This window comes from Branchiostoma belcheri, unplaced genomic scaffold (assembly GCF_001625305.1).
Source record: "Branchiostoma belcheri isolate BF01 breed outbred unplaced genomic scaffold, Haploidv18h27 scaffold11, whole genome shotgun sequence".
Lineage (NCBI taxonomy): Eukaryota > Metazoa > Chordata > Leptocardii > Amphioxiformes > Branchiostomatidae > Branchiostoma > Branchiostoma belcheri.
This window is the reverse complement of record NW_017802491.1, coordinates 4,138,880-4,160,287: the sequence shown is the minus strand read 5'-3', so window position 1 is coordinate 4,160,287 and position 21,408 is coordinate 4,138,880. Positions and strand designations below refer to the sequence as shown.

The window sequence follows — 21,408 nt, the reverse complement described above, 5'->3', positions numbered from 1 at the left end:
ATTGTATTATCTTTTCATGGAAAACCATTCTGTTCAGAAGCAAAATACTGGTAATTATAAAGTTAAGAAATAGTGTAACAGACCTGTTGCTGGTACTTACATTATGATTTGATAATAATACTGGACATGACTTTCAAATGACTTTGTGTATTTTAATGCACTTGAAACTGGTGGTTCAGTAAGGGTACAAAAGGTTTTCACAGTAGGAATGCTACACATCATGTAGAGGGCTAGCGTGGTATAGCAAGATTACTTCTGTTCACATACTTATGTTGCAATAAATGCTATAGCACTGTTCTCATGCATCTGTTGTTTTCGCCGACTTTCTTCAGTTATTTTAATTTCAACTTAGATTGATCTGAGAGAACTTGGGCATACACGAACTTGGTGAGGTATTGAAATTTAAAAGAAAATATTCACATGAAATAAATTTTTGGGCATATTGGGGCTTGAACTATAATTAGTGCCATTCATAGTATTTGGAGATTTAGTTAGTAAAATGAAATAATTAACCTGTCAGGTAATAAGCGTTACACCATGTGCTACAAATACTAGTTAAGTGCACCATTCCTATGTAAGTTTCCCTGTTCTTTTGATAAGTCTTTTTATGTATGGCTCATGAAATAAGAACAAAATAATGACAAAGTTTCATTGTATATCTATTATGGAAAGTGCATGGCCTGTGCAGGCATACAAAGAGTATTACAGAATACCTGCAAAAATTGAATGTGGGATCATACTTAAGGTGCCTACACAACATCTGCATCAGATGTTCAGTCAGCTGTCCTGTCTTATCTTTTTGTACCCTCGGGCGAAAACGAAGAGTTCTGCTGAGTTGCTCCTGGACGATTGTGGCTTTATGACCTTTACAAACTTGAACACATCGCCCACGATGCTCTGAAACATCTTACAATGGCTGCCGTCCCACAGTTTACACACAAACACCCCGCCCTCCCGCAACACAATCTTGGAGAACTTGAACGCACTGGTTTGAAGAGCTACAATCTGGTCGTGGTCAAGAGAGGAGAGTCCTGTTGCATTGGGTGCCATGTCACTCAGGACGATATCTGCCTTCCCATTGGGCAAGTGTTTCTGAATGTGTTCCTGTGTTTCCTCTAGAGTGAAGTCACAGTTGGACAGAAGTTTAGCTCCATTGATGGGTGATATGTACTGCAGATCCACCCCGATCACCATGCCTCTGGGAAACCCTTGTAGAACAACATGGCATATATCAGTCTAGGGAATCGTTAGCAGAGACAATTTGTATGACAATTAAACATATTTCCAAACTGGTACAGGAGTACTTACAATTGTATTCAAAGACATTACATATGCCATACTTACTGCATGAGTACAACATATGAATTGTCTTGCCACAACTAAATCAAATCAAATCAAATCATGGGGCTACCACATTCAAATAGAACTGAAGGCATTTCCCAGCTACTTAGATCTACTTCAGGTTTGGAAAGTTAGAAACTTGAGGTAGCATTTGAGTATCTTCCCAATGATGATTATGCATGACTTGTGAAACGGAGAGATATGGCTACTGCGGGTCTATAGATTTGCTTTGAAAATACACAAGGGACTTCAACTGTTTCTGAAGATATCTCAGAAGTCTCCTTTACCTTCAGCAGCATTGACTCTGTTGACAGCTACTTGTGTCCATGACCCTGGGCAGGCTCCACAGTCCACCACCACCAGGCCTGGCTTCAGGAACCTACACACAGGCAATGACAGGTTATGTGTAGTGTGATGATGAGCTCATACTTCCTATATAGGTGTGGGTACCAGTTTGACTTTATTACATTTAAGAGGAGCAGGTCAATACAGTCACATAGTAGTATACTGTAACAGAACTTTATCATACTAACATTTTAAAGGACATGCACATGAGTGCAAGTCTCTACTACATGTAGTATGTTTCAATTGCACATTGGACTGACTGATATAGTTATGTTCAGTGTACCAGCATGTAGAGTTAAACTATGTACTCACCGATCAATTAATATAAAATTGCTTGATGAGTGCATGTATTTTGGTTTCAGGAGTAACTGTACCTCCCCTGTCCTTGGTGCTGAATACCGTAAGTTGTCTTTTTCTTTCAGTCTCTCAATAAAAGCTTGAGTACCTTTTGATTGGCATTCGAGGTATAATTACAATGTAACGTTACTATACATATGTAGCACCTAATCCAATATATTGTGTACAAGAAACTGGTACTTACCAAGGAGTGATAATAAAGAAAAGTTGGACAAAGGTAAACACACCTGAACTTATCGTCCATCTCGATTAACTTGTAGGCACTCCTGCATCTGTAGTTGTCCACCGCCGCCTTCTGTACGTAAGGATCGTTCAGCTGCCGTACTATCCACCGCTGAGAACTCGGGTTCTTCCCTCGGAGTTTCTTGGGAGCTTTCTTGAGACAAGGTCCAGACTTGTGCAGCCACTGTCTTTGTGAAGATGATATGACATCGCGACTCTTCTCAAGTCTTCTCAACAACAGGGATGCAAATCGTATCATGATGCTACAGATGTCTTACAGTTGGCGCAATCATTTCTGAACTGGAGAAATTCTCAAAATTGTCAACATTGAAAGCATATTGACAGACCATGCAAACTGCGGTTGAAAACAACTTGTATGCGAATATAGAACGCTCGTTGTCATCAGATAAATCACATGGATCATTTGGGACCTCCAGAAATGTTGTCACAGTTTCTTCTTGTAATCACAGAAATCACAGATAGTCCTGTATAACCCCCCGAAGTTGGTAAAATCAAAATGATTGTCGCGTGTAGCGTTTCGTGCATGCAGGTTTTGTCGTCTGCTTTTCCCTCTACTTCCGGAATAGTGCACTATTACTCCAAGGGGGTTACGTCGATATCGCTTTAAATAATTTACCGACAGAGAGACATGGATTCCATTTTGTCTAACTTCGTAATTCAAAAACTTTATTTATATTTCTTAGACACAATGCAAGTCGAGCTTTATCTTCTTAGGAGTAAGTTTGTATCCCGAAATAAAATGACACCCCATAAACTTCAATAGACCATTCAAGTTCAGAGGTCAGAAGAAGGACAACATGGCTGCCTCCTGTAGTGTTTTTCGATTCGTCTCGACTTTTCGCCCTCCTGTGGTCTATCGCGCCTTCAGAAGATGTTCAACAAGCAGCAGAGGTACCGTGCAATAGATATTTAGTATGTAGGAGATCTCCACTGTGCAGTATTGTCGTAACGTCTGCTGAATATATGCAAGCAAAGGTTGTGGGGAGGGGGGCACAGTCTTACTGTAACATATCCTATTCTCGTGTCCCTGTGATTTCAGCATCAAAGACGACTACAGAAGAACCAGCTGGAGAAGAACTGAACCAAACAAAACTGTCACGTGACGTCAGAAGGTTGCTGAGGTCCGTACCATTCCCAGGTAAAGCTAGCCTGCTCCTTCAATAATTTGGACAAGAACCAAGCTTAAGAATTTGCATTGGTTTGGCCTTATTGAGAAAGTACAGCTGTGCATGTATTTCGGCAATAATGTACATGTACTAGGGTCATAGCTTTTGCAACCACCGTGATGTAACCTGTACAGCGTATCAAACTTTAGTAAAAATATTCTAGCATATACAAACTTGTTTGAAACCTGCTATTTCACCTATATTTCACAGTCGTGGTGGTAACAACAGCCAAGTACACGACCAACCCCTCTGACAGTGGCTATCTCAGGGGAGTGACCTGTAGCTCGTTCACCAGCGTGTCACTACAGCCTCCCATTGTTTCCTTCTGTATGAACAAGCCAAGGTGAGATCTACTAAGTATAAATCAGTGCCTGGATCTTATATCAAATATATGTATATTTATAATTTTTGTTTCAGAAATGTCAATAGTAATCATTGCAAATTAAGAGTAGATGATAAATTTTGTTAATAACTCATGACTTGGATTCTCAAGGACTTTTTTTTAAATGTTGGAATGTCTTCTTGGCTAACTTGACATGTTTTTTGTGGATATGTACAAATGCAACATACATGTTCCGTAACCCTTGCCAATTATTATAGCCGGATGCACAGTTTACTAGTGGAGACCCAACATTGTGCTGTTCACATACTATCAAAGGACCAGGCAAGTAAATAATTATGCTGGTGTTTCTATTACTTTCTATACTTAAAAGAAGCCTCTACCCAGAGCCCCCTACACCCCAAGCATCCTATAAAATCACATAAGGAGTAGTAACAAAGTTTTTTCTGCATTTAGAGCAATAGTCAAATTTTATACAGATTTTTTAGATAATTCCCCTTATCATGAATATACCTGCATAGCTCATGTGACAAATGTCTCTGTCTATGTATCACCCTGCAGATTCACTACAGTGTTCACTTTGCCACACCAGTGGCAGATGGACAAGACCAGTTCCAGTCAGTCCCTCATACACTTGGACACAAGGTGCGTTGTGCCTAAGACTTGTCATGGTTCCAATATTCATGATATATTTCCATTACATTTGATATTAGTACATTTTTCTTTTCTGGCTCATTAAGTGACCCCAACACATCCTTTCCCTGTGTGCAGGGTGTTCCCCTCATCACAGGTGCAGCAGCTGTGCTCCAGTGTCGAGCACACCAGGTTCATGATATCGGGGATCATCATGTATGGTACGGGGAGGTCAGTCCAGCTGCAAATCTTCACACAAATGCAGATTATGCTCTAAAGGCATTGAAATGGCCATCAGAGTCAAGTATTTCAAGATCTGGGTGTTAAGAAATGATTTTGATATATTTGGCAGCCTATAGCATTTCAATGTACATGTACATTGTACATCACTCCTTTTATACATCTCTATCTTTCATGTCCTGGCATTTTTCCCCAGTGATGGCAAAGAGTCAAGGTAGATACTGTAAGGTCCCAACACTGTGGTAATATGAATATAAATCTACTTAGCATTTTCATGTTTCTTACCATGTTTTCTCTAGGTTTTAGACACCAGTTCAGAGGACACAGTGAAAGAGCCCTTGCTATACTTTGCTAGGTAAAATTCTTTACTGGTAGCTCCTTTCTTATTATTTTTTATAACTTTTACAAATTGTCTCACTTGACATTTCAGAGAAGTATAATTTATGACACTATATTTTACTTCTATTTATTTATCAGGTCCTATAGATCAATTGGTGATGAGGCATTTATGAATGCATTTGAAGATGCTACTCTGCTGTTTGAAGATTGGACACATGAGGTTTGTGACTTCAGTGCTCTGTTCATCCAAAATTGTATCATTTAACCTTTCAGGCAATTGACACACATTTTCTTTATCCTTAGAATAACCATCAGCTTTCCCTTGTTATTAGGCACACCTAAGGATGGCTTGGAACTACATAAGACGGCATGGGAAAGAGAATGCAGTTCCCAAGATACAGTGGGTTGAACTTGATATTTTAAAAATGTTGTTATCTAACCTTTTGTAAGGTTTTTCCAATTTTGAATGTTCACTTAGTTTCTTAGTTGTTGCGATATAATGTTAGTTTTATGTACCTACATTTTGTACTTCTTCTTTGCAGAAGGGGAATTAAGAAATTCAATGAGCAAAACAAAGACAAGGTAGGAGATGATATTCTTCATCTAGATCTGTTTAACATCATGAGTATCATCATGGGTTGTTTTTCATGTAAATAATGTACTTACTTAAGAGCTGATATCAAATCACTGTTTTACTTCCTTAAATTTTTTATGCTGTTTTTCTGTTGTAGGTAAAAAGAGGATACCATGAAACTGTCACCCAGTTCTATATTCATGCAGTATCAGAGGCCATTCAAAAGGTAAAACATAATTGTGATGTACATGTAAACTGTAGAATAGAGCTATACCGAACTAGTAGCCCTACTTTTGCCTGACTGAACCATGCTGTTCTGATTTAAATTGGCAAATACAGGAGTGTGACAGACATGTATGGCAAGGGTTGAATGGAAAGTGATATTACATTCATTCATCTGTGTGCAGTTTCTTATGAATTAAGACCTAGGAAAATAGAGTAGTTAAATGTATATCATGTTACATGTATTATCTTCTGAAAAACAACCCTACCTTTACAGATGGACTGTCCAGAGCTGACCTTTGAAGAGTTCGTGGCTCAAAACCCACATCTCATGGACCCACAGCTCCCTCTATACTACTACTCACCAGACAGACTTAATTCAGAAGATGCCAGAGTTAGGTACATGTACTTAAGTCAAAATAACTTCCCTTCTGTTGTAGTGAAAACTCATACAGAATGTAAATGTGTTTGTTTGTTTGTTTAATTTAAATGCAACAGTGCATAACATGTGTGTATTGTTTGTTCAAGTGGACTAAGTATATGATGCAAGAATAAAATCTTAGTATTTTTAAGGAGGACAAAGAGAAAATTGTTCACCACTGACAACCTCTGTGATTCTCTTCCCCCAGATTTGTACCACCTGACAGACAACAGCTACCATCAACAAGCTAGTATATGCATGATGCTGAATAGAGGACTTGTCACGTAAAGATACTTAACATTTAGCACACTGCAGTAGCAATTTAGCTGCCAATTCTCTATTCATTATGTGGTTAGGCAGCAGGCCAGGGAGATGGTTAAAGTGTAGGTAATGTGTTACAATGTTTTTATACACTGTTGCTTCTCTGTCAGACATTCCCAAAACTCATGTTCTTGCCATTATCCATCAGTGTGAAAAAAAAAATGCAGGAATGTAATGTAAAAGTGGCAAGCAGTAGTTGAGTTGAGCATCTTGTGTAAACTTGTGTATTTTAACTAAATATTTGAATGGCCTGCATGAAGAATACATGTGATTTTAATGGCCTCGACAAAAATGATCACTTGATGACTTGTCTTAGCATTCATTTTTAGTTTTACGTTAATAGCTGTAAGTTGTAGATGTGATTATTTTAAGTGTCACACAGTTTGACACATTGTTCTAAAGTTATTGAAATATTGAAATAATAAGGCACATTTACATTGTCATACATTATATACTAGTATGTATATATTTATATTTATTTATTTTTTTGCATTTATGGAAATGTTGAAAAATAATTTAAACATTATGGTAAAAGTAAATGTAAAGATGTTGCAGAGCAGATACCTTGTTGTCATTCATTCATTTTTTTCACCAACTTATAAATATGTATTGCTATATCTGATTCAATAGTAGGCAGTACATGTGTTTCTAATATTGTCTATGAATGAAATGTACCTCATTGGACATATACAAATATACATACAATAGACTAAGTACAAGGATGTCAAAACAGTAGATATAAAACTCTAATGCAAACAATGTGCTATTCATATAAAGAATTACATGTATCAATTTTTCATAGTCCTCTAAGATTTGACACACGCAATTTGTTTTTAAATATGGCACAACATATCTCTCTAAATTGAATAAGATTGGTTAAGTATAAAAGAAAGCTGTAATTCTAGCTTTACAATCCTTCTACCTTAGAGATGGCCCAACTTCAAAATCTATTCAGACCTGGCATTGGCTGGCAAAATGGAGGTATATGTAGTAACTGACATCATGTTTGAACATGTAACACAAAAGCCTCCTCTATCTGACACCCTGTAGTGATAGGCAGCGGTCTACTAGACTTCTTCTTCCGACAGTCCACTTCCTCGCTGTACTGGTGCAGGTATGACTCTGCAGACGATGTCCGCAACACGCAGTAGATACAGCTGTCCAATACCGTGGCCCCTCTACAAAGCAATCCTATACCATCGCTATAGTAACCAAGACACATTTCCGTCCATTGGTCAGTCACGATATCGTAACAGTCGAAGTTGTGCACCCAGATGGTGTAGATTTTGGTACCGATGGCCACCATCTTGAGGCCGATACTGGGACGGGGGTCGCATAATGATGTCACCTCTCTCCAGTCATCCAAGGCAGGGCTATAGCAGAGCATCTTGGGATTGCGCCCTGATTTGCTCTGCCCTCCGGCAATGTAAATTTCATCCAGACATACCGTACCTGGAACACACAAGTACAAACTTAAAGGATTCATAAATTTGATCTTAAGAAAAATATCCAACATGAATTGCTGTACAAGTATTTTTTTATGTTTTCAAGTTCAAAGCTATGTTCCATACCTGCAAAGTATGTAATGGCCAGAGGAAGTGGAGAGACGACTGACCAACAGTCTGTTCTAGGATCATACATCTCCACTGTCCTGAGACAAGCCGGGTCCAGCCCACCAGTGGCGTACAGTTTACCCTCCACTGCCTGGAGGCTGAACGAGTGTCGTCGCTGGATCAACGAGTCGATCTGTCTCCACTCACCAGTCAGAACATTGTAGCAGAAGGCTCGACACTGGGCCCCAAACCAGGGGTTGTTCCCTCCAACTACAAACAGATAGTTATCCATGACAGTTATACCAGCATTGTGTACTCTGGTTTCACTTGGCAGCTCACATAACACTCCCATTTTCCCCGAGCTCTCGTCAAGGTATTCAACAGTTCGCAAGATTTCATCCCTAACAAGAATGGCTACTCTGCTGAGTCCTTTGTTACGGCTTTCTTTGATATATTCTATCTGTTCAGGTGTAAGTCTATCACATACTCCTGCTTGCATTAGTTCTAAGTAGTTGTCAGTCATGAACTGTATTGTGGCATCGTACAGACTTGCTGGCCCATATGTGCTTGAAGCTGCCAACACATCAATACAGGTGTGGATTGTCAGGCTACTTTTGATGAAATCAGTGATGAGAGATATCTGCAGAAAGCTTGCAGCTGAAATGACTTCTTGGATCACATCACCAGAAACGTCCATGTCCGCAGTGTACAGGAAAGTCAGAAGAGTCTGGAAAGTAGCAGCGGAAATTCCCTGGAGTGTGATGGTGTCCTGTGTGGTTTCTCTCATCCCGGAGGCAAACATAGCCTGGAAGTAGTCACACTTTTCCGCTAGTATGGACTTGTGAACAGGGAAGACTTGGTCCTCTACTTGTAGTGACAGGTCACTTGGGCCCAGGTCGGGTCTGAGATGGCAGATGTCCTCTGGTGTCTCTTTGGTGTTCTTCAGTTTAGACTTTTCATCACTTCTTTCTTTTCTTCTCGAAGGTCCCATTGATCTGTCTGCCATTCCTGAAAAAACAAAACATCAAACCGTAAGTACACAGAACAAGAGTATATGTGTCCTTGCTTGAACCAAAATAAAACGTTATTTCCTTGAGACATTCATCAAGGAGATTTAGAAAGGAACCTCCTTGCATTCATACTCAGTGGTTTACATGTAAGTATTGTAACGTTAACTGTGTTACCCCCCTCCCCCAATGTTCCACCAAATCAGTCTCTGCAAGTGTAAGTAAAATGCTAACAATGGTCCTCCAGGCCTCCTTTTCATCGTTAACGTTCTGATATAGTATCGGTAACGCTATCAACAATGTGTCTTACCTTACAAAGCTGTAAAACTGGCCAAAACAACCACAACACGGTCAACCTCCCAATCTGTCGTCTGCAACCCGGAAGTGAATCGCGTGTGGCATTATGGGACAAAAATACACGTCTGCACATTTCCATCCCGTGGTGCAGTGCGCGGATGAAACATGGCGGCCTCCATGAGTGTGCAGATTTTGTGTCCAAACGGAAGACGTCAAACCGTGAAAATATCGTCCAACACCAAACTTCTGCAGGTGGGTTTCATGCCTGAATACTTGAGTCTTGACCTAACGAGCTGTAGCAAATTCTGAGTTCGTGGGAAGTTTCAGAGACTACAAATGTTCCAACAACGTCTCTATATATATGATAGAAGACGCAACGTTACTTCTTGCATGTTCATGTTTGTTTACATGCATTGGGAACGCCTTCATCTTTAATACGAGAAACATGCGTATATGGATGATAGAAGATCACGTTTGGAATTTTTGGTCCAGAAAAGGTCGTCAAAACGTGTCATGCGTGATGTGAACATGCACTCATAATATTTCGTCCTTATTATAGGTACTGGAGGAAGTATGTCAGAAACAAGGTTTCTCCGCCCAAGAGTACGATCTTAAGTATGTGTTACGTTATTGTTTATCATGCTATTTTTTTTTAGAAACTCGAAACAGACTTTCACACAGCTACATGTATGACATGTAACTATGATAACTAATTTTGACCATGCACATGCATGACAAAACAATATGTTGGAATGAGACAATCTAAGTTAACTTGAAATGTCAAGATTTTCAGAAGTTTTTTCACTTCATGTATAATGAATGCTAAACGAAGATTACCTTAAATCTACTTGTAGCACCAACAGTTCTTCAGTTTCTGAACATATAGACATTTTCATTCTGACATGCTAGTTGTCCTTGGGAAGTCAGATGTGTTTCCTGTAGTGAGAGTGTCTTTGTTGTCATACAGGCATCAGAGGACTATCCTTGATTTGTCCGTACCAGTGCGCTATGCCAACTTAACCAACAATGCCAAGCTGGAGATGGTCAAGTCCACTAAGGCACGGGCAGAGGTAGATGTGACTATCGGTCTTCAGGTAAATTTAAAATCCTCAGCAAAGAGCTAATCTTTGGTTTTCCATCCTTTTCCAAAAGACTTGAACCGGCCCATCCAAATAACTTCATTTGTACATCCATTCACTGTTTCCTATCCATTCATAACTATTACACATCAGACTCTGTGAAATGATATGTTCCTTGCCACTTTTACTTTAATAACATCAGTTGGAGTCAGGAGAGAGATTGAAGCACTCCTTCCCCCCAGCCACCAAACTGTGGGACATACTAAGGCACTTTGAAGCCCAGCCTGGCAGGTATGTATGAAGTCACCTAAACTAATAAACTATTAAGAACGATATAGCCATATTGATGCATAAAATATTAATGATTATCTTTCTTTTTTTAGATGTTGAGAAATCTGTGTGAAGTTTTTTGTTCTCATGTTTCAGCCCCCATGCTGGTAAGCTGACATCAGCCAGTGCCACAAATGTCCATCCTGTCTGTGTCTACATGCGAGAAGAGGTAGGGCTGTTATCTCTGCTCTTCAGAATATGATTGCTACACAGTAGCATCAATTGTTTTGATAATGATATTGCATAGAATATGTAGCTTTTAACACACAGCATTTTAACATGTTTTTAGTAAGATGGTGCCTTTCTTCAGTGAACTAAACATTAAATTGAATGTAGACCATAGATGATTGAAAATACTATGAATAGGTACACTATGTCACATACAATCATAATACATTTGTTCATCATACCGGTATTTGTTGTCTTACAATTTCAGATAATTGGTGAAAGTGCCCTGCAGTCAACAAGCCTGCGGACTCTGGGGCTAACTAGTGGCAGTGCCATCCTGAGGTTGGTTTAAAATCATCTTTTTAACGTTTTAACCGCCACATTTACAGGATGGCAGATCTGACGTATTTTACACAGATCAAAATTAAACCATGTGACACAAGATGACATAAATTTTTGATAGTTATGTTCTGTACTTGTCTGGTCTTCCTGTTGTCAGGTTGGTCCATAGGAAGGTGGAGGACCCGTCCCTGCTCCACACCAGCAGTGCTCCTGTGGCCAAACCCATGAGAGTCACGGGCAGCAAATCAGAACCTACCAGGCAGTCTGAACCTAGTACATCTACACACAGTATGTTACTCTCTACGTACTACATTGTTGTGTGTTAGCTAGGGCTTTTGCAAAAGGTACATACCGGGTAACTCTGGTTTGAAAGCAGGCCGGTTACCACTAAGCATCAAAACCGCACCATTGCATTTGGAGTATGTCATTGTGTTTCTTTCTTTCTTTCTGTCATTGGGTTTTGTTTGTCTGGAATAACCGGTAAACTGCCTTTTGGTATAACACTTCAGTTGTGTACAAGCTGCGTAATTTGTGAGCAACTGAAATATAAGGTTTGAACCACTAACACAGGGAAGGACCACTACTCATTTTGATAAGTGTGGTGTGTTCTTGAGCCTCTCAAACATAGGACAATCTTGTTCAACTATGCACTGTACCTATTTTGTGACCATATTACCTGTGTTAAGTACGAAGCTCAAGACATCAAATTTATAATCTCTTCAGACCCTCCCAGGACCTCTAAATCCAGTGGTTCCCAGGCTATGGAGGTAGAAGAGACCAGGCCTGCCCAGAGTGTAGAGTCCATGGACACCAGCCAGGCTCCTACTGAGCAGGAGATAGCAGCCATGAGTCAGGAGGAGATCCTACAGAGACTCAGTCCTCAGGAGAGGCAGGTCAGATACAAGTAACACTGACGACTTTATACTTAAAAAATATTTTTTGTTACTTCTAAACGGTGTTCCATAATAGTGAACATGTGCACAATGCAGTGGTCAAAGTGTTTAATTGAAATTTCTAAACTTTCCTAAACTTTAATCATAGTCCCATTAGTTGTACTAGTACTTTAAAATAAGCTTACACAGCTCTGTCCTTGGTGCTGAATAGCACATTTTCTGGCAGTTTTGATGAGGAGTACTCTCTTTGGTGCTGAATGGTATTCATGTAGAATTCTCTTTCTTGTAATCATTGTGCTGATCCCTGTCCTCTTTTTTCTTCAAGTATGATACTTATACTGTTATTCTATATGCATGCCCAGGTTGTGGCCACAATGAGCAGCATGATTCAGCAGGCATATGTACAACAGCAGGCACCTACACAGGCACCTGCTGCACAACAACAGGCAGCCCAGGGGCCTTCCAAGCCCAAGAAGTCCAGGTCTGCCCCTCGTCAGCAACAACCACCAACTCAACAACCTTCCTTTGCTAACTTCAAGGTTTGTAGTGTTTGGTTTTGATCAAATTTGTAAGTGTGTATTACAAGGTGTACTTGTCCATATGTGTCAATACAGTATGAGTAGAGTGGAATCAGCAGGCCAACATCTTTTGCACTACAATTATTTCTCAGTGACTCAATTAATGAGCTAAATTTAAGTTAATTTCTATGTGTTATTTGTTGATACACATGTTAAGTAAATGTTTGTCTATGGTATGTACAGAATTCTGGCTTTCCGTTGTTGAAACAAAGTATGACATGCTCTCTGTGTTCAGTTTCCAGAGGCATCGAGAGGCCAGGATGTGTATGTGAATGAGCTGAGTGAAGTGGACAGGAGGAATGTTGAAGTAAGTAAAGAAAAATACCAACAAGTATCTTCTGTAATGCAATAGCAAACTTCAAACCACAATCACACCCATTAATTACATATTGTTCTAATGTTTATTGACTATAGTATTCTTAATGTCTGATCTGGAAATTGTGTTGTTGTACCCAAGTACCAATGGATTTGATTGGTCCCATATGTCTAATACTGTAAAAGTAAGCAGGTGTTTACTCCTGCACTTTGTGTTGTTGCTTCAGCCTTGTGAGAGGGAACCTGTAGTATTCAGTCTGGATATGCTGGAAGGAGCACAACAGTCAGGTATGAGCAGATATATTTTATTTACATCATACAGGAGATGCTGATAGCTCTATGTTACAGCTATGCAGGTACAGATACAGATGTATTTGAAGCCATGTGGAAATGTGCTATAGATCAGTTCAGTTCTGTACAAGGGAAAGCCATTGTTACATATACAATGTATAGAGTCTTACATGGTAGTGTTTTTCATGGTAGTGTTTTTACATTTCTGGAAGTGACTATAGGAGCTCAAGTATTAATATTGGTCCTGCACTGCACTCTAAGTTTTATATGATATTTTGACAGAAGACCACACATTAGTTCCTGTAGTCACCAGTGCTAAGAAATGTCAAAACTGTGTTCCCTTCTCACAGAGGACCCCACAGATGACTTCTTTGAAGTGACAGTAAATGATGTGAGGCTTATGATGGCAGACCTGACCAAAGCAAGGTAAGCCAGTAACATATCTGTAAATGAAATGAATACATAGAATGTATAACAGTTGTGTTGTGTGGGGAGACAGCCTGCAAAGGTGATTTGTATCGATTGTTTTGTTTCCCTCTTCCTTGTGTTCAGTGGTTAGTGTGAATAATAATGCTGCTGACTGTTTGTTCCCCCTGCAGACGGGAGATGGAGGAGGAGAGTATGATGACTGGAGCGATGCGGGCCCAGCGGGAGGTGGAGATGATCCAGAAGTACCCCAAGACTGTCCTCAGGGTCCAGTTTCCTGACAGGACTGTCCTGCAGGGCCTCTTCAGGCCCATGGAAACAGGTACAATCAGCATGTCAGCATAACGTACTAGTACTGTGCCTACGCTAAACCTGTGAGGTATTGCACATAACACTACTTGTTCAATGTTGTGTCGGAAAAGATATTGTCTGCAACAGACAGATTTCTGATGCAATGCTGACCAGACATCCAATGAAAACCTTGAAAAATGCAGGTTTCACGCAGGTACAGTACATTCTGCTGACATCCAGGTACATCTACAGTCAACATACTGGACAAAAAGAGTCACATTGATCTTTCTCAACAAGTGTTTGTCAAACAATGTGCTATTGAGGAGAATGAAAATTTCATTGTCTGTTGAAAGACACATCACTGAATATTTCATTGGATAACGGTTTTCATTCCAGTGTCTGCTCTGACTGAGTTTGTGAGGTCCAACCTAGCTGATCCTGGAACCCCTTTCTATCTATGTAAGTCTTTTGTACCATTATGATGTACAATGAATTTGTATGTCTTTACTGTAACTTATCACAATGCACATTTTGCTTTAGACTGCCTGTATTGCTTTAGACTTGTTTGGGTCCTCATTTTACATTTATCTGGAATTTTCGTGACCCTTTTCAGACACTACCCCACCTAGATGTGTCCTGGATAAACCATCAATGACTTTATACCAGGTAAGTTACAAATATAGGTATGTAAACAAGTGCAATACTTAGCCTGGGTGCCAGACTGTTCTCAGAGCCGGTACGTATTTGGCCCTCGAGCTGAGATGTACTGTATACTGGCCCTAGCAACAGTCTGGCACCCAGGCTTTGAAATTCTGAGAACGAAGCTACTCTATAGCTGGAACTAAAGGTGCATAATTTACAAAATACATAAAATTTGCATCTTACAAAATAGGACTTTAAAAAAAAGTCATTGCAAAGCTTTAGACAAATATTTCAAACACATTACTTACTTTGTTTCTCTGATTCTGTTTCTAGGCCAAGCTTTTTCCAGCAGCAGTGGTCCACTTTGGTTCAGAGGTCCATAGGGGTGAGTTTGGTAACCCTTTGTCAACATTCTGTATCTGTATCAGTATAGCCGTAACACACCAGCTTCACAGGCACGCGGCGCGGCAGCAGCTGGCTACATCACACATTCAAAACAGAACTTTGTTGCATGGATATAGATATGCCTGTAACACTTTTGATGTATTCTTGTGCTCCGAAAGGGTATGTAGGTCTAAAGTAGAATCTATATTCTACTGTTCTACATGCCATACATAGATAGTTGTCAAAATCTTAAGTGATTTGTGTTGGAAATAGTTCCTCAAGACAGAAGGTAGAACATGTATAAATAGGAATATTTCACACTTTCTTGTTTTCTAGTTTGGGAAAAAAAGGGAAATATTTTCTCCACCAGTTTTTGATGTGTAACATGTCCTATTTTTTTGCATACCTGACAGAAAGTTACCTGAAACCAGAGGTGCTCAGTACAGCATCAGCCCCACTGGATGCTGACAGAGTTGCTGCAAGGTAAGGCCATTAAAACATGTCTAACCTTCGTCCTGCTGCCTAACCCCAGAACAGATAAAGAATGGGTAGCCAAACAACTACTAGCGTGAGCGTGAGCTTAAGTTAAGGCCTTAAGTTTGGTTTTTTAAGTCAGAAAGTCTCTCGTCCTAGGTCTAAATCTGCCTGATTTTGTTCTTTCTGTCCCAGGGAGACAGTACAGCCCTCCTCAGATGGAGCGCGGGGAGTGTCAGAACCAGCCGCCCCTCCCAGACCCAGACAACAGGTGTTCCCTGCACCTGAGGGCGGGGCACGGGCGGGGCAGGCCAGGGGACAGCAGGATGGGAAAAAGGTTCCCAAATGGTTCAAAATGGGTGAGGAAAAGTTTGTTTTTTTTCTATCGTTAGGATAATACGGTTGTTTGCCTCCTAAGGCCACACCATTTTGATTTGTTGGTTTCTCGCATTTTTTTCAGCAAACATGATTCTTTTTATCGTTTTCTCATCCAAGAGCTTTTTTACTGAATAGTTTTCTTTTTTTTTCTCTTCAGGGAAATAGAAGAAACGAAGAGCATCCAACAGCATTTTTCATCTGCAATTTATTCAATTGTTGTATTTACAAAAAACAATCTTACTATATCATACTATATAGTTCAAAAAGTTTACACAATGAAAATTTCTTGTATGTAATATGGCTGGTTATCTTCATTTGTACATTTCATTTTGTTCATTCTCAGAAGTTGGTGTTAAGTTAAACCTACCTAGTGGGAAAACTTCAACTAGTCATCTGTAACATTTGACTCTTTTAAAGAGACACACCAAAAAAATGTAGTTATTCTTCAGAATTGTAAAGGTCTAGATTTAAGCATAGTAAAGGGCTATGTTGATCTTCAAGGACATAACAAGGCAATACGATATTTAGCTTGCTGTAAATGGTGGCAGAAACTATATACATTGTGGAATAAAAGATGCAGAAACATCAAATGTTTTGTGTAATATTTTGTAGTTGTTTCCAAACACCAGGTACTAAAATCTCTGGATAAATGCTGCTACAATAAACTTAGACCCCTAGATGAGACAACATTTGCTGTTTTATTATTAATAGGAATTCAACTTTAATTTCACAGATGCTAAAAAGATAAAATGAGTGCCATCATCTCAAAATTAAAAAAATTCCAATGCTTAAACAAAAGCACTATCAAGTGTTTACTGCAGAGAGATCCTATCACACTTCACAGCCTAGTCTGATATCTCGCAAAGTTGAGCTGACGACGGAGCCTGTCAGCCTCCAGCTGGCGGAAGTACGCGTCGTCCTCGTCACGAGTCAGCTGCTCCTGCAGGCCCTTAATCTCCTCTTCCATCTTCTGTCGGAGTTCACGTCTCATCTTCTCCAGAACCTGCCGTGTGACAAACAGGGAGACACTTCCATGACTGAACAGAAACTAAAAATTTCAGACTTCCAGGATGTATGCATACAGTCCTCAGCTACCTGAATTCCCCCATCTCAACCACTAATTCCTACTGGTTTCCCGGCCAGATTCTAAGACCTTTACGTTCACCCCACTTCCTGAGTCTGACCTTTTGGCTTCCAGTCCTTCAGTTGTCAAACTTGCCCCCACTCATGTATATGCTGTCAACCTACTGTGTCCAGACAAACAGATCACACAAAACACAACAGCTGCTTTTTTGTGAATGAAAGCTTCAAACATTTACAGTAAGATGCAGGTATTTTTGTGTCATGACAGTACTACAGAGGAACATAGATTTTGTTTCTCAAGCCCCAACATGAAATCTCCTTTATCAGTGTACACATTCATTAGAGTAACTGTTGGCAGAGTGTTATGATTTTACAAAAATACCATCAACAGATTACAAAAGCTAAAGTAACAGTAGTTAGGTTACACATCTTTGGAGGCAGTGTACATGTACATGAATGGTATGTAAGTATAAACATTAGCCTACCTTTGCCTGGGCTTTGTCACGTATCTGCAGCTCATATCTCTCCCTGGTCAGAGTCTCAGCAAGCATGCTGAACTGGTCACGGTAGCTGGGGACATGGTCAAGGAATTTCTACTTCTTCCTTCAGTATGCATACAAAACAATTTTTACAATGAATGAGCAAAGCTCTTTATTCATAACCACTTGTTTGACAAGCCGATATTTAGATAACTGTCTGTCATCTTTATCAGGGCTATTAACTGGTTCAGTGTGTACTGAAGCTACAAGTGGCAAAAAGCATACAATGGAAAAACTTCCACCACAAAGGATACTAGTTCTCCATGGACTCCAGTTCATCCTGCTGTCTCTGAGCCACGTGGTCCCTCTTCTCCTTAGCGTATTGTCTCAGGTCTCGTATCCGTGTCTTCTGGATCCCCAGGCCTTCCTCAAAAAGCTTCTTAAAGATCTGTGTGAAATATGTTGTACCATACCAGTAAGACAATGTACATGTACAGTGTACTAAGTACAGATAAAAATCATTTCACAGGGTTACATATTCACATTCCAATGCTCAAATTGATAACCAATTTGCATTAAAAATCTGGAAAATGGGTAATTATCCACACTACTTGTACATCAAAGTCACTCCAAGCCAAGACATGTATTTTTAACCTTTTCCCTGCTGCTTAACCCTGTAAACAATAGAGAATTGGTAGCCAAATGGCTACTTCAGCATGACAAACTCCTGTTAAAACAATAATATTTTTATTGAGAGGAATTTGTGAGGAAACCCATTCCTGACCTGTTCCTCTCTTGTCTTCCTCTTCAGCATCTTGGCCCTCATCCTGACCTGGTACTCATCGTAGTACCTCCTGGCCCTGGCTGACTGCTGTCTCTTCTGCTGGACAGCACGCTGTACCTGGCGCTGCTGCTTACTCCTCTCACGCAGATCTTTCTAACATGGCAACACAAATCTTCATAGTTTCAAACAATCATAAACATATCAATAGCATCTAAAACTATAATAATTTGCCTTCACATACTGTACAAATAGTTGCTGTGAATTTTTCAACAGCAATTGGCAGTGAAAAAGAAAATTCACAGTGAAATATTTCTATGTTTATTAAGAATATCCATATTATGATAGCCTTACCATCCTTTGCTGGTGCTGTCTTTCCTTGTCCAGAATTTTCAGCATGGTCTCTTGTCTCTTCTTGGCATCCTCAAACTACAGAAAGAAAATCAACTATTTAGTAGATTTCATAACCTTTCTGTCCAATTTGCAAATACATTTACTAGTACGTACACAGATGTAACTCTCTTATCATACATGTACTTTATAAAACCAACTTGTCAAAAACACGTTTGAGGAAATCAGCTGACTGCAGAGTAAAAGAATGTCTCCTGCCTGTTTCTGAGTCTTGGTTCTCTTGCTGACAGGTTCAGACATCTTGGTGATCTGTTCTATCTGTTTCATCTGTCTCCTCCACATGTTAGCCATGGTGTGTGGGGAGACGTGTAGGAATGGGAACTCCTCCATGAGTACAGGCAGCAGGTCGTTGTCTTTCACCGTCACTGCAATATGCAAACACACTTTGTTAACACTTGGTAAATGTAATCATTATGGTTGTTCTGAAGCCTTTTTTGAGGTAGGAGCAATGAATTGTTAATGCACTGTACCTGAAAACACTGTCCCTGGTACTGAAAACACCAACCCTGTCTAAGGTACTAAAAAAACACTATCCCTGGTACTGAAAATGCTGTCCCTGCTACTGAAAACACTATCCCTGGTACTGAAAACGCTATCCCTGTCCCTGGTACTGAAAACACCAACCCCATCCCAGGTACTGAAAACACTGTCCATGGTACTGAAAACAACATCCCTGTCCCTGTTACTGAAATGCTGTCCCTGGTCCATGTACTACAGCTCTTAAGTGCAAATGACTGACAGCTACAGCAATGCAGCAAACATGAAAGGATGTTAAAGAATGAATGCACCAGGCTAGGGGGTCACATCGAACTGTGATGTGAAGAGTCTTGAAATATGGTACTAACTATTAGTAATATGAACAACAGAGCGAGACTTACTGGTGTTATCTACCCTGCCTGGGGTTGTAGGGCTGGCTGACCGACTTCTCTTCCTCCTTCTCTCATTCCTGTCATCCGCTAGTCGAGAAGAACCTCCACTGACAGGCACTGTAATGATAGGAACAACTATCAGACAGAAATTCATACTGATAACTCTAAAACTGGATGGTAAGTTATCTCCAACTTTCAAGAGCACTTAAGGAAAGCCAAAGTGTTTTATACCTCTGTATTTGGTTCCAGGCCTGTATTTTGTCTGCTTTGGAGACTGCAGGGTAGCTTTCCTGTAGATTTTATCCTGAGAGCAAGAGCACAAAGTTAGTATCAACAAACTACTTTAAAGTTCAAGTGTTTGAAACAGCATTATTTCCTATGAAGCCAACAGTAGACTAATTTCAGTCAATGAATGTTTCCGAAAAAACATTTCATGATGAGAAGAAAAGTTATATATTTGTGAGAGGCACCTTTTGATTGGATTTCCTCCTGATTTCTGCCTGTTTTCGTAGCTCACTTGTTGCAATGTTCTCAAACTCATCTCTGTAGATGGAGTCCAGAATCTGAAAAGTGTACAAAAAAGATGTCAAATCCACTGTACTGGGGTTTACTTGTGATACTGATATACAACATTAAGTATTGTAAATATAATGTTAAAACTTAGGCTTCATTTCCAAGCCACAATGCTGTGGTTTTATGTTTGTGGCTTCATCACACAATCAATATGTGCTCTGCGTTCCATTATTATGATTGTTTCTACCGCAAAACCAAGTGGGTCAGTTAGTCATCATGCTTGGTGATTAAATGTTGTCTTCACCATTGATATCTCTGATTTAACTTGGATGTTGTTAGAGTAACCTGAATTTAGTACAGTGCCTAGAAGTGTCCTCTGGCCCAGCACTGAGCAAATTTGTTACAGTAACCTTAGTTTTAGTGTGCTGTCCCCTGCTCTCCTCCCTCAGCCCCCTGCGGATGGGACCCAGCCTCCCCGTGGCGTCCCCGTCCAGAGCATCATCAATGTCCTGGAACCTCACCCTCCTACGGGCCGGCGACGAAACCGGAGAGGGAGATCTGAAAATAAAAACAGGATTTCTTACTCTTAGATTTTTTCCTGGGGGAAAAGCAAAATACATTATTGTTGCAGCTTGAATTTGTCTAACAGCACACTTGAAACATCATGTCCAAACTAAACTTATAATAATTATGTAAAATGTACCTTCTCCTTGGTGGGCTTTTCCGTTGTTCAGCCCGTAGACCCCGCAGGGGGTCCCTCTGTGCCCGTAACATGTCCGTCCTCCTGTACGCCCCCTCCACACCGCTGCTGGTGTCTGTATCCTGACTGGTCTCCTCTGTCTCATAGTCTACAGCACTGTCACTGTGCTGGGACAACTCCTCATCCTCTCTCACCATCAGACGCCGAACCTCCTCACTACCAGGGACAATATGGAGGAAAACATACATGTAACTGTAATTCTTCAATAAAATCATAGAAACATTAGTCTACTTCAGAGGAATGTTCAATTCTTGAACATTGGAAAATGTAGAGAGGTTTTAAGTTGCAAAGAAATAATTTATTGTTTAGAATGGTGCCATTAAATACATCAGTGTAAAAGTCTCAACAGTACACTTGTACACTTTTTCGATACAAGACTTGATGCATACTATGAATGTAGGAAGCCAGAAAAATTCAAAGTGCCATCTTGCTCCATAAATTCAGTTTGATACAATCATGTCAAGTCAAGCACAGTAACAGTCAACTCACTCACTCACTCACTCAATTCCATATCAATTAAGA

The 21,408-nt window shown here is 40.0% G+C and overlaps 5 protein-coding genes across 5 annotated transcripts in view; 2 read left to right on the top strand and 3 right to left on the bottom strand.

Annotated features, from left to right (window-relative positions):
- Window positions 1–2: 2 nt before the first annotated feature.
- Window positions 3–2,822, bottom strand: LOC109485469 (rRNA methyltransferase 2, mitochondrial-like). Its single transcript, XM_019789096.1, has 3 exons — window positions 2,271–2,822; window positions 1,629–1,720; window positions 3–1,208 (listed from the first exon to the last, which is right to left on the bottom strand). Exons 1-3 carry the CDS (start codon window positions 2,522–2,524, stop codon window positions 778–780), a joined length of 777 nt encoding a protein of 258 aa, XP_019644655.1. The 5' UTR covers window positions 2,525–2,822; the 3' UTR covers window positions 3–777.
- Window positions 2,823–3,075: 253 nt separating this feature from the next.
- LOC109485261 lies at window positions 3,076–6,790 on the top strand. The gene is made up of 13 exons (XM_019788738.1): window positions 3,076–3,177; window positions 3,326–3,424; window positions 3,663–3,795; window positions 4,053–4,116; window positions 4,354–4,437; window positions 4,564–4,656; window positions 4,965–5,020; window positions 5,143–5,224; window positions 5,337–5,404; window positions 5,547–5,586; window positions 5,736–5,804; window positions 6,078–6,199; window positions 6,430–6,790. Exons 1-13 carry the CDS (start codon window positions 3,084–3,086, stop codon window positions 6,470–6,472), a joined length of 1,047 nt encoding a protein of 348 aa, XP_019644297.1. The 5' UTR covers window positions 3,076–3,083; the 3' UTR covers window positions 6,473–6,790.
- A 537-nt stretch (window positions 6,791–7,327) lies between these two features.
- LOC109485060 (kelch-like protein 42) lies at window positions 7,328–9,498 on the bottom strand. The gene is made up of 3 exons (XM_019788487.1): window positions 9,413–9,498; window positions 8,114–9,103; window positions 7,328–7,994 (listed from the first exon to the last, which is right to left on the bottom strand). The coding sequence occupies exons 2-3, from the start codon at window positions 9,099–9,101 to the stop codon at window positions 7,543–7,545; spliced, it is 1,440 nt and encodes a 479-aa protein (XP_019644046.1). The 5' UTR covers window positions 9,102–9,103; window positions 9,413–9,498; the 3' UTR covers window positions 7,328–7,542.
- A 46-nt stretch (window positions 9,499–9,544) lies between these two features.
- LOC109484961 (tether containing UBX domain for GLUT4-like) lies at window positions 9,545–16,375 on the top strand. The gene is made up of 19 exons (XM_019788337.1): window positions 9,545–9,651; window positions 9,959–10,014; window positions 10,367–10,493; window positions 10,681–10,769; window positions 10,905–10,977; window positions 11,245–11,318; window positions 11,476–11,606; window positions 12,042–12,211; window positions 12,574–12,750; window positions 13,025–13,096; window positions 13,332–13,392; window positions 13,746–13,821; window positions 13,995–14,143; window positions 14,509–14,571; window positions 14,726–14,778; window positions 15,088–15,139; window positions 15,552–15,621; window positions 15,808–15,971; window positions 16,148–16,375. Exons 1-19 carry the CDS (start codon window positions 9,565–9,567, stop codon window positions 16,153–16,155), a joined length of 1,752 nt encoding a protein of 583 aa, XP_019643896.1. The 5' UTR covers window positions 9,545–9,564; the 3' UTR covers window positions 16,156–16,375.
- The window catches only part of LOC109484781 (centrosomal protein of 95 kDa-like), a 31,126-nt gene continuing 25,990 nt past the window's right edge, over window positions 16,273–21,408 (bottom strand). Inside the window, exons 8-18 of the mRNA XM_019788148.1 lie at window positions 20,830–21,042; window positions 20,537–20,684; window positions 20,084–20,176; window positions 19,845–19,917; window positions 19,623–19,730; window positions 18,943–19,109; window positions 18,688–18,762; window positions 18,337–18,489; window positions 17,867–18,000; window positions 17,559–17,643; window positions 16,273–16,993 (exon numbers count right to left, since the gene is read on the bottom strand). Coding sequence (XP_019643707.1) covers window positions 16,829–16,993; window positions 17,559–17,643; window positions 17,867–18,000; window positions 18,337–18,489; window positions 18,688–18,762; window positions 18,943–19,109; window positions 19,623–19,730; window positions 19,845–19,917; window positions 20,084–20,176; window positions 20,537–20,684; window positions 20,830–21,042 — 1,414 coding nt within the window. The 3' untranslated portion in view covers window positions 16,273–16,828. The remainder of the gene's footprint in view (window positions 16,994–17,558; window positions 17,644–17,866; window positions 18,001–18,336; window positions 18,490–18,687; window positions 18,763–18,942; window positions 19,110–19,622; window positions 19,731–19,844; window positions 19,918–20,083; window positions 20,177–20,536; window positions 20,685–20,829; window positions 21,043–21,408) is intronic.

Excerpts from the sequence above, each read along its gene's own strand:
- LOC109485469 (XM_019789096.1), bottom strand. The coding sequence starts at position 2,524 with ATGATACGATTTGCATCCCTGTTGTTGAGAAGACTTGAGAAGAGTCGC. Across the intron at positions 1,721-2,270 it reads GAGATGGACGATAAGTTCAG|GTTCCTGAAGCCAGGCCTGG; the intron begins GTGTGTTTACCT and ends GCCTGTGTGTAG. Across the intron at positions 1,209-1,628 it reads CAGAGTCAATGCTGCTGAAG|GGTTTCCCAGAGGCATGGTG; the intron begins GTAAAGGAGACT and ends TTGTTCTACAAG.
- LOC109485261 (XM_019788738.1), top strand. The coding sequence starts at position 3,084 with ATGGCTGCCTCCTGTAGTGTTTTTCGATTCGTCTCGACTTTTCGCCCT. Across the intron at positions 5,587-5,735 it reads ATGAGCAAAACAAAGACAAG|GTAAAAAGAGGATACCATGA; the intron begins GTAGGAGATGAT and ends TTTCTGTTGTAG. Across the intron at positions 5,805-6,077 it reads TATCAGAGGCCATTCAAAAG|ATGGACTGTCCAGAGCTGAC; the intron begins GTAAAACATAAT and ends CTACCTTTACAG.
- LOC109485060 (XM_019788487.1), bottom strand. The coding sequence starts at position 9,101 with ATGGCAGACAGATCAATGGGACCTTCGAGAAGAAAAGAAAGAAGTGAT. Across the intron at positions 7,995-8,113 it reads GGCCATTACATACTTTGCAG|GTACGGTATGTCTGGATGAA; the intron begins GTATGGAACATA and ends TGTGTGTTCCAG.
- LOC109484961 (XM_019788337.1), top strand. The coding sequence starts at position 9,565 with ATGGCGGCCTCCATGAGTGTGCAGATTTTGTGTCCAAACGGAAGACGT. Across the intron at positions 10,770-10,904 it reads TTTGAAGCCCAGCCTGGCAG|CCCCCATGCTGGTAAGCTGA; the intron begins GTATGTATGAAG and ends CTCATGTTTCAG. Across the intron at positions 12,751-13,024 it reads CTTCCTTTGCTAACTTCAAG|TTTCCAGAGGCATCGAGAGG; the intron begins GTTTGTAGTGTT and ends CTCTGTGTTCAG.